Below are 15313 nucleotides of genomic sequence, written 5' to 3' on the forward strand. Positions count from 1 at the left end.
GAGAGATGCTCCCCCTCCTTGGCCAAATTTGGCTTCATTAATCCCCTGGGTGCTGCCGCTGCCTCCCCGCTCGGCTCAGCCTCCTTCACTCTACTGTACTTAATTAGGGAAAGAAGCTTTTTCCGAAGCACTCCATTAAAATAAACAAGCAAACAAACTCCTGGGAGGAGGAGGGATGCAGCTCGTAGATCCAGAGATGCGGAGGGACGGCTAAATGTCACCACAAAAGCTATTTTCCCCCCCTGTTCCGAAAGACCAATAGCGAGTTTTGCTTCCGTTTCCCAAAACAAAATGCTGGGAGTAATTTGCTGCCCCTTAAGAAGCTGGGGGCTGTGGGTCCGTACCCCGAGCAGCCCCACACCCCGACTGCTCCTTAAGGGATGCTGCAATCGCTCTTTTTCCATCCCCAAAGGCATCTCCAACCAGAGCAAGATCTCAGGGTGCTTTACAGCCAGGGAACCCCCCCCACCACCACCAAGGAGTGCAGCCAGCTCTCCCAGCACCCGCATCCCAGTCATCCCACCCTCACCGTGGGGCAAAACAAACCCCGGCATCACCCACCCCATCACACACTGGAGGGATGGCTCTGTGGGCACGGGGACACCGCTCACCAGGAAGGACCAACTCCTTGAACCTTTACGCCATGCCCAGCTTCCAAATTTGCCCTAAATGAGGATTCTCACTGCTTCCCCCCCCCCACCCCGCCCTTGCCCATAGCCCTGCCTGACCCCACACCATCCCTGAGCCACCCACAGCCCTCCCAGTGCCAGGACCACTCATAAATATTCAGCCCCGGATCATTTCCCTCCCCCCCCCCTCACCGTAGGACGGCTAATAGCCTCCCCGTATAACTCACTAGTCACACGCCATCAACTCCTCAATCCACAGCGGCCCCGCTCAGCTCTTACTTAATATTAAATTAATCCCACTTCGAGTTCAAAACCGACGCCTTGGCTGCTAATAAAAAACTCCTGCCAACTGTAAGGTTTCGCAGCCGGGAAAAATCCAATACAGACTCGTTAATGCAATAAAGCAACGGTTTAATACAGGGTTGCCACTATATTTGATAAATATAACGCGCTTTTGGTTTATAAGACGCTCTGGGGCTTTCCCTGCTGCTGGAGAGGCCCCCAGGGTGCTCGGTTTGGGAAGGGGCTCCTTCCCCGCCATCAAACCCCGTCCTGGCAAAAATTCATCATCATTTAAGCAATAAAACGGCATCCTGCTTCCTCCCTGCCGCCTCCCCAGCCCCCATGCCCAGACAGAATTGGCCTGGGAAATTAGATGCCTCTAATTAACGACTCGATAAATAGAGATTGATGGAAAAGGTTAATACTGTACCTCATTCCTGCTTTATTAATACTAATCTTGGCTTCTAGAAATCGACCACTACCGCACTCGCAAAGAAATTACATGATGTTTTAAAGAGGCAGCAACTTGTTCATTAGTCATATTTTCAGACCAGGACCATCCCTTGGTTTACAAGGAGTTAAAACACAGATAAAAAGCCACGTCCATGGCAGCGTGGTACCTCTGGGGTTCTCTCTGGAGGGGCTGCGAAAACCCCATGGACCCGAGATCCCAGCACTGCATCCCAAGAGATCATTGCTGCCAGCACGGGATGCTTTTCAACCCCCCCTTGACCCCCAGCACCCAGACACTGAGCACCCAGTTGGCTCCTCGGGGCCGTGCAAGCCTCCTGGACACCCAGTTCACGGGATCCAGCTCCCATAACCTGGGCTCCTGGGGGTTGCAAGGATGAAGGCAACACATCCAGCAGATAATTTCAAGAGCACTCAACAGAGGACACACACAACACGAGCCAGGCCAGCTCTCAAAGCTGGCGTAGACCTTCCTTGCCCAAGCATGTAGACAGGGCAAGACTGGTGGCCAGTCACTGAGATATGGCAGAGGGATGGAGGGATGGAGGGATGGAGGGATGGAGGGATGGAGGGATGGAGGGATGGAGGGATGGAGGGATGGAGGGATGGAGGGATGGAGGGATGGAGGGATGGAGGGATGGAGGGATGGAGGGATGGAGGGATGGAGGGATGGAGGGATGGAGGGAGCACAGTGTTGCCTTATTGCACCCCAGATGGGAACCTGCAGCCCCATTGCTGCTCAGTCCCAGTTGCCCCCAAGCACTGGGGACATCGCCACCGTACCAGAAACACCCTTCTACCAGTTCCCTATCTCCACAGCCCACCAAAACACACTGCCTAGACCATGGTGCATCTCAGACCCATCCCTGAGGGAGGGATGATCTGCTCCCACCACCCAGCCGCAGCTGGAGAGCATCTCACCCTGTCCTGCCCAAAAAGTACCACTGCTCTCTCACACACACACACACAGCCCTCACTTGCAGAAGAGGGACAGGGGCTGTGCTCCCCCTCTCCCAGGGGGCAAAAAACAAGGGGAATGCTGAGGCAGGGCCATTTGTCCAGGCAAAGGCTCTGCCAGGCAGGGAAACACCAGCACAGAGGCAGGGGACATACAGCTGTGACAAGCGGGACACAAGGAGACCATCTGTCAACCCAGGTGAAGATTTCTGCACCCAAATCCTTTGGAAATTCAGGGAGAATTGGTCTCCTCCGCTGCACAGAGGATGCCTGCTGCATCCCTCCAGGCTGGCAGGGGCTCTGTGATGCCCCAAGCTGCCCGTCCCCTCCCTGTCCCTAAGGCTTGGGCCATCCATTGGACAATGTGCCCAGGGCAGAGCAGGAATGGCCACTGCAGCATCTCTGTGATGCCGGAGGGATGAAGCAGCAGCCCCTCGCTGCAAAGCCCAACCCGCAGCCCTCCTGGGAGCGGGGCGATGATGGATGGAGTTAAATGGAGCGCTGGGGAAGGCAAACACGTGCAGTGCCTGGCAAACTCCCCCCCGCAGGGAGCCAATGGACCACCAAGTCACATCCTGCAGGGAGGGCTGGCAGCCCCATCACCTGCCCCATTAAAAAGCAAGTCGAGCAGGGAGCATCTCACAGCCCCCCTGGTCCCAGAAAATCATCCAGAGGAACAGAAGATGTTTTAGCATCTTCACCGCAGCTGCTGAGCCCAGGGCTGGTGTGGATTTTCCAAAGCACATGGTCCCACCGGGGCACGGGGGAATTCCTTCGGCCAAGTGAGCGGAGAGGCGGGGGGGGGGGGGGGAATGCAGGGGCTGGGCTGAGTCCATACAGCGAGTCGGGCAGTAGTTGTTTGTGAGGGGCTTTAAAAGTCAGAGGTGTTTAAACAAAGAGCAGGCTGAGAGCCTTCCCCAGGCTCCGAGGGAGACACCGATGCCCTTCCTCAAATAGCAGAGAGACTTAGTGAAAATGCCAAAGGGAAGGAGGGCAGGAGCACAGGCGGGAGATGGATTTAGGGAGTTAAAGAGCACAGGGACACTCGTGCTCTACAGGAAATGTCAGGCTGGGTTCAGCCGTCCCCACCTCGCTGCTCTGGCACAAGGGTGGAAGCGGCTGCCCCACCAACCCAGTGGCAGTGGGTCCTCTGCCACCGTCCACCAGCAGTGGCTGGCACCGCCACGCTGTGGCACACCATGTGGTGCCACACGGAATGCCCAGAGACACCACAGTGACCACAACGGGTGGATGGGGCTGACACATCTCCAGGGCAGGAGCTGGGACCCCCCTGCCTGGGATGTGTTGGGCCACACAGCAGTAATGCAGGGACAGTGCTGGTCCCCAAAAGCTGCCCCTCATTGAAACCACATCACATCACCCTCCTCACCAACAGCCCCATTCCCAGGGGCTGCTTGGACCTGCAAAGCCCAGCCAAAAACCCAGCAGCTACACCCCAGCAGAGCTCATTCCCCATCTCCTGGGACACAGCAACCTTGGAGGAGCCCCCGAGAGGGGACGGGAGCCAGGCAGAGGGGTCTGGGGTCCCCAAACCCTGGGGGTCTGGCAGGACAGGGGTCCCCCTAGAGAAGAGTCCTTCCGGGCCAGGACTGCCAGCAGGCACCTCAGCTAAACCAGCCCACTACCATCACCCCAGGCTGGGACCAGAAAGAAAGCCTTTGGGAAGGGGACAGTGGGGGCATTTAGACTGTGAAACGGGGTTTCACCATTCCCCCCAGCTGCTCCAAAAGGGAATGTCCCCTCCCTACTTTTCTGCTGCCTGTACATACCCCCTGTGCTGGCACCAAAGCGCCGGTTCCATGGGGAAAAGCAGAATATGGTCCCCATCACACACAGGGAGGTGGTGCTGGGCACACACATAAAGAAGAGCCCCCCAACTCTCGGGCTGCCAACAGCAGCCCCAGGAAGGGATCCGTGTGCCCAGGACAGCATTGTCCATCACTCAAGGCTGCACGGCTCGACCTCTCCCCGAACGAACCCAGCCCCACTCCTCCGCTGCCAAAGCCCCAGCAGCTCCTGGTTCCTGCAGCCGCCTCTGCAGCGCGGAGCTCTGCTGCCACCACCCGGGGACCCGCATCCCAGCGCCTCCCGCATCCCAGCGCCTCCCGGCCGCATCTGGAACACTGGGTCCAGTTCTGGGCTCTGCAGTTCCAGAGGGATAGGGAACTGCTGGAGAGAGTCCAGCTGAGGCTACAGAGACGATCAAGGGACTGGAGCATCTCTCTGCTGAGGAAAGGCTGAGGGACCTGGTGCTGCTCAGCTGGAGAAGAGCAGAGGGAATCTCATTGATGCTGAGCAGTATCTAAAGGGCGGGGGGCAAGAGGATGGGGTCAGGCTCTTCTCACTGGTGCCCAGGGACAGGACAAGTGGCAACGGGCACACACTTGAACATGGGAAATTCCATCTCAATATGAGGAAAAACTTCTTTCCTGTGAGGGTGGCAGAGCCCTGGAAGAGGCTGCCCAGAGAGGTGGTGGAGTCTCCATCTCTGGAGACATTCCAAACCCACCTGGACACGTTCCTGTGGGACCTGCTCTGGGTGACCCTGCTCTGGCAGGGGGTTGGACTGGATGATCTCCAGAGGTCCCTTCCAACCCCTTCTGTGATGCAGCATCCCAGCACCTCCCGCATACCCCCGGGTCAGCAGCCACACACCCAGCTCCGGGGGAAGGGGACACAGGGCTCGTGCACACCCTGGGAAGGGGTTTTGGGGAAGGGGGCTTCGCTCTGCAGTGATGCTGAGTGACAGGAGCTTGCTGAGTCTTTTTCCTGAGGCTGCTGGATGTGCTCCTGCAGGCAAGGGGGCATGGAGGGACCTCATAAGAAACACTGCCTCCCTGCAGAGAATTAACAACTCCTCACTTCCCAGAGAAGGGGGTCCCCCAAAGCAAAGGTGTCCCCCATGGGCAGAAGGTACCCGGCCATCCCACAGGGATGCAGGAGCTCTGCAATCCAAGAGGGCTCTGCCAACACCTCCGATGCATTAAAGCCACACTCTGAATGTCACCACAACAGGACAATGTCACTCACCCCGACTGGCCCGAGGGGACCCGGTTAGCAGGGACAAGGGTGCCCAACTCACCAGACTTGTGGACGCTGCGGAGGCAGGAGAGGGAGGCGTTCAGGCGGGCACACTCCTCGCTGTTGGCCCCAAACTTCTCCACGGTGGCACAGACCTGGTCATCGGTCATTTCCAGCAGCTCCTCCAGGCTCAGCTGCCCAGGGGCAATCTCCTGATGGGGAAAGAACAGGGCAGGAGTGAGGAGGGAGGAATAAATCATCCTGGAGCATCCTCTAAACCAGCACCTCAGGGCACACAGACGAGAAGCTGTTCCCTCCTGTAGCCCCATTTGGGTCACAGACCTAAAACCATTCATTTTCCAACCCGATCCACACGAAAACCCAGAGGGCACAGCTCAAACAGCTTTATCTGAAGTTTTTGCACAGTCTCAGGCATATCCAGACCCAGGTCAACACTGGGACATCTGGGAGCACCATGAAAACCTGAGCGCACACAGGGACTGGCACCTTGAGCACAGGCTTTCCTCTTCCCTGGGGGGGGCTTGTTACAGGAGCACCTTTGGGTGCCACCCTCTCGCTGCACCCACCGCCCGCAGGAGCCCAGGATGTGGCAGAAGGATGCTGTGACACCACCATGCAGTGACGAGGTCATGGGGGACCCACAAGGTACCCCTGACACCCATGTCCTTCACTGGGAACAGCAGCAGGGTGTCCTCACTGGTGGGTGGAGGAGAGCTGTGGGGTAACTGTGGCCAGCACATCCCACCACAGGCTCTTTCCATGTGGTAAAACAACCTGGTCCCTCTGCTCTGGTCCCCCACCTCATTCTCCACTGCCAGCACCATCCCCTCCAGCCTGCCCCAGGCCCTATGGCTTCACACCAGTCTCCATCTCAGAAAAAAACTGTCTCCTCACCTAGTTTTGCTCAAGGATCCCACAAACCCCTGGGCAAAACACTAATGGAGAGGTTCAGCACCTCCTTCAGCAGGGTCCTTCCCACTCTGGGGTGGGTTGATGCCCAGCTCTTACCTCCATCACCTCCTTGCGGATGTCGACGATGCGGAACCAGTGCAGGAGCTGGGGAAAGCCCTCCAGCTTGGCGTTGCGCTCCTGCAAGGCCACCTTCCTCTTGCAGGACAGCTGCCGGCTGAAGTACTTGACCAGTTTGCTCTGGAAGAGAAGGCGATAGCCCTGTGGGACCCCCTGCCATCACCCCCAGCCCACCCCACAGCAGGAGAAGGACACAGGAGGGGTCCCTCTGCCCCAGGCCCAGGGCACACGCACCCCCTCTCGCCCTCAAAACAGCACCCCCCCGTTACCTGCCACCAAGCTTCAGCAGGCAAGGGCCCCTTTGGCACTGAGCTGAGTGTCCAAGAGGGGCATTTCCCCCCAAAAAAAGCCCTTTCTCAGCTCCTTTACAAACACCAAGTGCTTCAGCTCTGAAGTTGTCCTTAGGGGACAGACAGACCTCACCCCTGTCACCCCAGGGACCCCACCGTAGGTGAGCAGAGGGCACAGGGGCATCACTTCTCCCCCACACCAGCAGAAATACCAGCCCCTCCCAGCACCCAAAGGATGAGGTCGCCTTCCTCATACCCAGGCTCGGTGCAAAGGGACCCCCCCCCCACCCCGAGCATCCCCACAGCATCACACAGTGCCAAGGCAGGGACGTGGGTGTTTGCTCCTTATCCCCCCCCCTCCCCGACCCCCACCAGCCCACATTTTCCCCAACCATCCTTCCTCCCACTGCTCCTCATCGCCACAACCGCAGCCATCGACCCCTCTTTGCTCAACCGTGTCCCCATCCCTCTGTGGTCCCCCCCGGCCAGTCCCCCCACCACGAGGCCAAAGATGCCGCGTTGGCAACCGCAGCCCCGACAGCTCCCAAAATAAAGGCGCTGAGCGACTGGCCTCCTTTCTGGGAAATATAGAGCAGAGCCCGGCACGCTGGGAAACCTGCTGGGATTTCCTGCTTCCCGCTTTTCCAGCTGGGTGATTCCCCGCCGCCGGCGGTGCGAGATGGTGCTGTGCCCCTTTCCCCGCCGCACCCCAAAAATAGATGAGCAAAACATGGGACGGTTTGGAATTGAGAGACGAAGGAAGAAGCTCCATCACAGGGTTTGGGAGAGTTTTCCCCTCTCTCCTGGTCCCTTCCCTCGGTGGTACCCACAGAGCTTGGCAGGCTGAGATGCACAGGGATTGGGGGGGGGGGGGGGGAAGGAACAGCCCCCCTGTGCCTACCCATCGTGGTTTTACACCCAGAGAGGTGTCAAACAGGCAAAACTACCCCCCTCCTTGCCGCTTGGGGGGGTAAAACAGGCGGCACAGGAGACGCTGGTGGTCCCCATCCCCTTGCAAGCAGCGGGTCCCCACCACGATGTCCTACCAGCATCACTCGAGTAGGTGACAGCTCCGCCGGGAGCCGGACACCCCAACCAGTCGGCTTCTCCCAGTCTGGCTGACAGCCATGGAGATTAATTACTGAAATTAATACCCAAAAGAGAGGCAGGGCAAGCAAAGCGAGTGGCCGAGGAGGCCACAGGGAGCCCCACGGGGCTGGCTGGGCTCAGCAGCGCCCTGACCTGCTGCCAGGTCTGCTTTTTAAGAAAAGCCACTCTCCTAACAGAGACCATCAAAGGGTTTTGGGGTCAACCCCGACGACACATCCTAAACAGCCCTTGGTGGGGAAATAGCAGCAGGCACCTTGAACGGACACAGAGGCAGCTCCTGAGCCGAAATAAAACCCTTCCCCACACACAACAGCAGCAAAACACCAGCAAAAACCCTCCTAAGAACCTCACCTCCATCCCCACCAGCCTGCTCTTCACCCATTCCTCTGTCCCCACCAAGGCTGGAAGCTCCAGAGGGACCAAAGTGGAAGCCTGAGCCACAACAGCCCCTCCAGTGCCAAAATTGGGGTCCCAGAATGGGGGCAGAGCTGGGGACTGGGCAACCACCACAACCACAACCACAACCACCGCAGCTGCAGCCACAGGCGGCGCCGCCGCCGCCGCCGCCGCCGCCACCACCACCACCACCACCACCACCACCACCACACAGAAACATACTGGGAGCTGGGAACAGGGGAAATGGAGGGGGGGTACTTTAATTTCCCAGCTCCAGGTGTGGCTCATTCACTCCACCCAGCCCTCCAGAGAGACCGAAGGGGCCATCGTTAGGACAAACGAGGGCTCAGGTGGGACCCCCGTACCCCAGGCGTGGGTTGAAGCTCTGGCCCCTGGGTCTGCTCATGCTGGGGGGGGCGGGGAGAAAAGAAGCCCAGCAAACTTTTGCCAAGTCTGAAAGCTTTTCTTGTTTTGCCAAGAGCTTCACCAACAGGGCTGGAAAGGGAAGTGATTGAGATGGCCCCGTCCCATGGGGAAAGCCCCATCCCACGGCTGGGGAGATGCTCTCGCCCATCCTGAGCTGCTGCTCAGCCCCCCCCCAGCACAGGATGGAGATCTTATGAACATGGCAAATGCTGCTGTGCTGCAAAGGCCAGACCCTGTCCTGCATTCTTGCTGTGGCACGACCCCCCCGACCACCACCTCTTCCCTGCCTCAGTTTACCCATCTGGAAAATGGCTGGGGTCACCCCAGCGTGCTGGGGCTGTGGGTGTGCAAGAGGAGGGGCGGGGAGACCCAGCACTGGGGGGGTGCTTGCTGTTTGGGGGATACACTGCTGGTCCAACCACGGATGCTGCCGGGGGGGGGCCGGGGCTGTGGGGTGGCCCAGGTACCCTCCCCTGGAGCTGGGGCTCAGTTTTCACACCCTTTCAAGTGCTTCTCCCCCCACCTCCAGCACTGCAAGGGGGTAAGGGAGGGTGCAATGCTCTGACAAAAGGGGGCAAGGCCACGAGCAGCCCCTTCCCCTTGTCCGCGGTGAGGGGCCAGCACCGCCGGGGGCCCCCCAGCTCCTCCCCGAGGCAGAAACCTGCTGAAAAACAAGACCCCAGCAGGTCCCTGCTGCCCCACGGGGATGGGTGCAGGCAGAGGAGGGATGTCCCCACTCCACATCGCTCCCCTGGAACCCTGGGTGACCCCGGCAAGGCGAGGGGTGACCCAGGGCTGGAGTCCCCCCCACCGTTCCTGTGCAAACCCTGCCTCCCCCCCCCAACCCGCACCCCAACGGGGATTTCCAGCCTCCTCCCATCACCCCGAACAGGATTTCTCCTCAGCAGCCACTCGCCCCAAAAGTGGCGAATGGTGTCCCCAACGTCCCCAAGCAGGCACCGGGCACGGGGAGCGAAGCAGCTGGTCTCCAGGCAGCGGGAGGGGGGCTGTACCCCCCCCACACCCCCGCCCCCAACACAGCACCCTGACGTCAACCGGGCTGGAGACGGCACCCAGCCCTGCCTGGAGACCGGGGAGAGGCGATGGAAAATCCACCTGCGGGAGCAGGAGGTGAAAGTTAATTAACCTCACGCAGGCAGGGCCATGCGCTGCCAGCGCCGATGCCACCCAGAGGGAGCCCGCGCCTGCCGGGATGGCTCATCCCGCTCAGCATGGATGCCTGTGCCGGGTTCCTTCATGCCACGAACCAGAGGGGTTGTTCTGTGCCTCCAAATATTCCTAGCAGGGCCACAGTGGATGCTTTCCCACGGCACGTATCCACAACTGGAGCGACTTTTCCCCGACTCCTACCAAGGGGCTCGTTATTCCAGAACCACCTGGAGCACCCGCGGGCTGGGGAATACCTCGCCACGGTGATATTTCCCCCCTCAGGGCTCTTTCCAGGCCCTGCTAGGCTCACGTGCCATCCCTGGCTCTGCACATCATTTATTTCAAGCACTGAAATGGTCCCCGGGGTGCTCTCAGGGAGCGCAGGGGCCAAAATGGCTCAACCCAGCATCCCGGAGATGCTTGGACGCAGGGAGAAGTGTGCTGTGCTCACCCATGGTGTTAGACACTAGAGAATCCACACCTGGGCAATGAATATCCTGGTGTCGGGGCAGCGTCTCCTTTGACCGTGGCCCGTGCAAGTTTGGAAACAGCCACAGCTCTTCCCTGGGTGTCTCTTCCCATCCTCACCCTCATTCCCACGCAGCAGCTGAAAGCATCCTGGGAGGGTTCACGCCGGGAAGGGGGAAGCCCAGGGAGGGGGCAGCCTAGGGAAGGGGATCCCAAGGTTATCCTTGGAGCCACTCACGGGTTTCTGGAAGCCCAGACCCACTCTTTGAAACCGGGGTGGAGTAACCCCAAAACGGAGAGCAAGGCGCCACAGGACAGCCGGAAAAATCCCCGAGCACCAAACTTTTCTGTCTCACTTTTACCCGGTGCCGCCCCCAGACCTCCAGCAAAAACATGGGTGGCAGCACCCCTCTTCTGTATTTGCACCCCAAAACTCCCAAATTTAGAGCTGCAAAGCCCGACTGCTATGCTCAGATGGGGGATAAAGCCCCACCGCCCACGCAGGACCAGGCAGTGCTAACGAGGGTGGCTACTCATCTCCCATCCTCCTGCTCCGACGATGCTCAGCCCCAAATCTGCTGCCGCCCCATAGGAAGCAAACTGGTCCCAACTCCCACCCTGGGTGGTGTCGGTCGGTGTTTTGGTCCCGGTCGTTGTTTTGGTCCCAGTCGCTGCCTTGGTTTCTGCTGGAGCTTGTCCCAGGGTGCAAGCAAGACCTAAATGTCTCCCTGTCCCAAGGACCACTACCAAAGCCAGGCTGTGGCCAGTGGTACCCATCCCAAAGGAAGGATGCTCCATCATGGGATGCTCTCACTGGGATATGCCTCTGCAGAACCACAGCACATGAAGGATGGGAAGTCCCATGTACCTTCAGGAGGTTTAAAAATAGAAAGAACGGAAGAACTTCTATTAATCTAGCAAAATCAGGGTTTAGCATGAGGCTTAACCAAAAAAACGTGGATTCACCTGTTTTATTCCAGCCTCGTGCTGATGCCAGGGCCCTGCAAAGTCTCCCCGGGGTGCTCGGGGTGAGATGTCCTCCCATCCTGCCCATCCCCGGCCACCGTCCCCTTCGCCTCGCCGGTGCCTGGCCCGGCTCCGCTGCCGCCAGATGGGCAGGGAAGGAGCTCGGAGCGGGGCCTCTGCCTCTGCGTCACGTCCTTGGGACGCGGCGGTGGCGGCAGGGACTCAGGGCCAAGCTGGGCTCCTGCTTACGCTGGCGGCCACCCAGGACAACACCGCCGGGAGCCGGGCCAGACCTACTCCCGTGTGCCGGCACCGGGAATCCGGCCCCAGATTCACCCCAGTGTCACTTCCCTCCTGGGAATCACCCCATTTCTCTGCTGAAATGCAACGGGTGAGATCAGTGGGGATGCCCATGGCTGCGACTCATCACAGGTGCCCCATTTTGGGGTGTTTTAGGGAAGGCGGTGTTGGGGCTCCCCGCGGTGGGTACAACACACTCTATAGGGGCTGGAGAGGTGCTTCCCTGTGAGCACCCGGGATTTGTGGGGTGCCATCCCCCTGGCCACCTCCAAACCCTCCAGCTCAATTGCCCCAGTGACACCAGGATGTTGCTTCGCCCACACACCATCGCGGGATGCCGGGAAGGAGCATCCCCCCAGACTCCTCCATGGTCCCATCCACGGGATGGAGGCAACGACTCGTCACCCTAATGAGGCCATCACTCTACGTGGGACAAACTTCTGTAGTCCTGCACTTCCATGCATCGGCTCTTCTGGAGGGGATTTGAGCCTGCGTGCCCCCCACAGAGTCTCCTGCACACCCCAAAACTGCTGCTGCTTCTTCATCCCCACCTCTACGTCCCTTCTCTGAGGTTGCTCCAGGGCCACAAGTTGCCCAACAGCTCCATGCTGAGCCCACATTCCCTTGCTTGGAGAGGTGGGATGGGACAGGGCTTGGATCAAGGAGAGGCGGTGGCAGGACCAGTGCAGGACCGCGGCGCCAGTCGGTGCCCAGGATGGAGAGCGGGGAGCTGCACCCCAGCCCCGGGGTCCCCCCCACAAGTGGCACAGCAGTGGCACAGTAGAGGGGCTGCAAGGACCCCAGCTGGGTCCTGTGCATCCAGCCGAGCATGGGACCCGCCGTGCCACCACCTTTGGGTTCTCGGTGACAGCGAACAGGTTAGAAAGCACCAGCCAAAAGGTCTGAGCAGGGGGCAGGGCTCCAAAACCCCCCACCCACAGTCCCAGCTCCGCATCAGCGGCCTCCGCACCACTATGGTCCCATCAGCATCTCCCTGGGGTCACGGCACCATCGTGGCCACGCTTCTCCCAGCTCTGCCACCAACTGCAGGGTCCCGCTCACCTCCGGGCATCCCAGCACCTTCCCGGCCTGCCGACCTCCTACTGAACCCCAAATCCATCCTCAGCCGGGTCCGGGCACACTCCGAGGGGATCCTCTTCCCGTGGGGCTACAACACACAGGGCCCTGCTCCGCTTTTACTTATATGTATTTTTCCCAGCTACGAAACGCAAATCAATCCGGTCGGTGCTCCCCTCGGCACGGCCCCGCTGCCTTCGCCCCCGGCAGCATCTCGGCTGGTGAGGCCTCCCCTTCCCATCGGGGGGGTCTCCAAAGGGCGGAGGGTTTGCAGAGGAACCGGGGGCGAGGGGCTGGTGCCCAGCCGAGGGGATGCAGCCTGCTTGGGGGGGCAGGAACACGGAGTGGGGGGAAGGATGCAGCCAGGCCGGGGGGATGCTGCCGGGTGGGAGGGATGCAGGTGGGCTGGAGGGGATGCTGCCTGGTGGGGAGGTAGGAGCTCGGGGCGGGGGGGGGGGATGCAGATGGGCCTGGGGGGACGAAGCCCAGTGGGAGGGCTGTGGTCCAGTAGGAGAGATGCTGCTGGGCCAAGGGGATGCAGCGTGGTGGGAGGGATGCAACCGGGCCGGGGGGATGCAGCCAGGCCAGGGGGGGGATGCAGCCAGGTGGAAGGGATGCGGCCGGTCCTGGGGGATGTGGCCCAGTGGAAGGGATGTGGCCTGGTGGGAAGGATGCTGCTGGGCCAAGGGGGGATGCAGCCAGGCCAGGGGGGGATGCAGCCGCTCCTGGGGGATGGAGCCAGGCCGAGGAGATGTGGCCCGGTGGGAGGGACGTGGGTGGGCCAGGGGGACGTAGCCAGACCAGGGGGGGATGCAGCCCGGTGGGAGGGATGCAGCCAGGCCGGGGGGGATGCATCCTGATGGGGAGGTAGGAGCCCGGTGGGAGGGATGCGGCCGGGCCGGGAGGATGCTGTGTGGCCGGGACCGGGCCGTGCCGTGCCGGGGGGATACCGGGTGGGGGCCGGGCCCCTCCGGGCAATACCGACAGGAGGGTTCGGCGGTACCGGGACCCATCTCGGGGGCCACCTGCAGAGCGCGCAGCCTCACTCGGGCGCACCGCAGCGCCGCGGGGGAGCCCGGCGCGGCCCGGCGGGGGGGGGGGGGGGGGGAAAGGATTGGATATAGGATGGAGGTTGGGGGGGGGGTGGGGGGGGGGGAGGGGGGTCAGCGGGCCCTTACCTCCAGGGTGCGGATCTCCTTCTGCGTGAGGTCGTTGGAGGCGGCGCACTTGGTGCGGAGCCCCTCCAGGTTGGAGATGCTGATGTCGATCATGTTCTGGACCAGCTCGCACTGCTGCAGCGCCTTCTGCAGACTCAGCTGCTGCTCCTCGCTCCTCGTCATGTTGTCCTCATCCATCGCTCGCCGCGCCCCCCCCCCCCTCCTCCTCCTCCTCCTCCTCCTCTCCACCCTCCTCCTCCTCCTCCTCCTCCTCCTCCTCCTCCTCCTCCCCTCCACCCTCCGCCGCGGCCCCCCCCCACCCTGCCCGCCCCCCCCCCTCCCTCCCTCCGCGCACCGCTCAGCCCCGCTCCGCCGCGGCCCGCAGCATCGCGGCCCCGCGGTGCCCACCGAGCCGTCAGCGCGGCGCCGCCGCCGCCTTTCCCCCCCCTACCACCACCACCACCGGCTCCCCGTTCTTTCCACCCCCCCCACCTCGCTCTCTTCCCCCCCCCCCCCCCCTCCGCCCCCCTCGCCCCCCCCCTCCCCGAGCGCGAGGGGCGGGGGCGGGGCGGTGCGCTCCGGCAGCGCGGGGCCGCGCTCGCTGCGCGCCGCTCCGCGCGGTGTCACACACACAGACACCCCCCCGCCCCCCCCCAACACCCCGGCATCCCCCCCCCCACCACACACACACCCCCCCTCCCCATCACTCCGCCAACGCGGATCGGCAACCGCAGCCGGCCCCGGCACGGTGCGGCGGGGGGAGTCCCGGGGCGGGGGGGGGGCGGGGGGGAGAGGTTGCGGGGGGGCGGGGGGTCCTGGTGCAATGGGGGGGGCAGGTGAAATCGGGGGGTGCTGGGGCGAGGAGGGGCAGGTGCAATAGGGGGGCAGGTGAAATGGGGGGGCTGGGGCAAGGAGGGGCAGGTGCAACGGGGGGCAGGTGCAATGGGGGGGCAGGTGAAATGGGGGGGGCTGGGGCAAGGAGGGGCAGGTGCAATGGGGGTCCTGGTGCAATGTGGGGTCCTGGTGCAATGGGGGCGGGGGGGACAGGTGAAATGGGGGGGCTCTGGTGCAGTGGGGGGGCTGGGGCAAGGAGGGGCAGGTGCAATGTGGGGTTCTGGTGCAATGGGGGCGGGGGGGACAGGTGAAATGGGGGGGCTCTGGTGCAGTGGGGAGGCTGGCGCAATGGGGCGGCCTGGTGCAATGGCAGGGGTTGGGGCAAGGAAGGGCAGGTGCAATGATGGGGGGGGCTGGTCCAATGGGAGGGGGCTGGTACAATGGGAGGACTTGGGCAATGTGGGGGTCTGGTGCAGTGGGGGGGGCTTGTGCAATGGGGGACTCGGGCAATGGGGGGGGGAATGTGCACTTGGGGACCCTGAGGCAATGGGAGGGAACTGGTGCGATGGGGGCCCTGGTGCAATGGGGGGAATGTGCAATGGGAGGGGGCAGGTGCAATGGGGGGACTCAGGCAATGGGGGCGAATGTGCAATGTGGGGTCCTGGTGCAATGGGGGGTGTGTGTGAAA

At 61.7% G+C, this 15313-nt stretch overlaps 1 protein-coding gene across 1 annotated transcript in view; it reads right to left on the minus strand.

Moving 5' to 3' along the window:
• KSR2 (kinase suppressor of ras 2) overlaps positions 1-13989 on the minus strand; it is an 82822-nt gene extending 68833 nt beyond the window's left edge. Inside the window, exons 1-3 of the mRNA XM_074159501.1 lie at positions 13813-13989; positions 6411-6551; positions 5443-5593 (exon numbers count right to left, since the gene is read on the minus strand). Coding sequence (XP_074015602.1) covers positions 5443-5593; positions 6411-6551; positions 13813-13989 — 469 coding nt within the window. The remainder of the gene's footprint in view (positions 1-5442; positions 5594-6410; positions 6552-13812) is intronic.
• Positions 13990-15313: the final 1324 nt, after the last annotated feature.

This window comes from Numenius arquata, chromosome 16 (genome assembly GCF_964106895.1).
Source record: "Numenius arquata chromosome 16, bNumArq3.hap1.1, whole genome shotgun sequence".
In the NCBI taxonomy this organism is placed as follows: Eukaryota; Metazoa; Chordata; class Aves; order Charadriiformes; family Scolopacidae; genus Numenius; species Numenius arquata.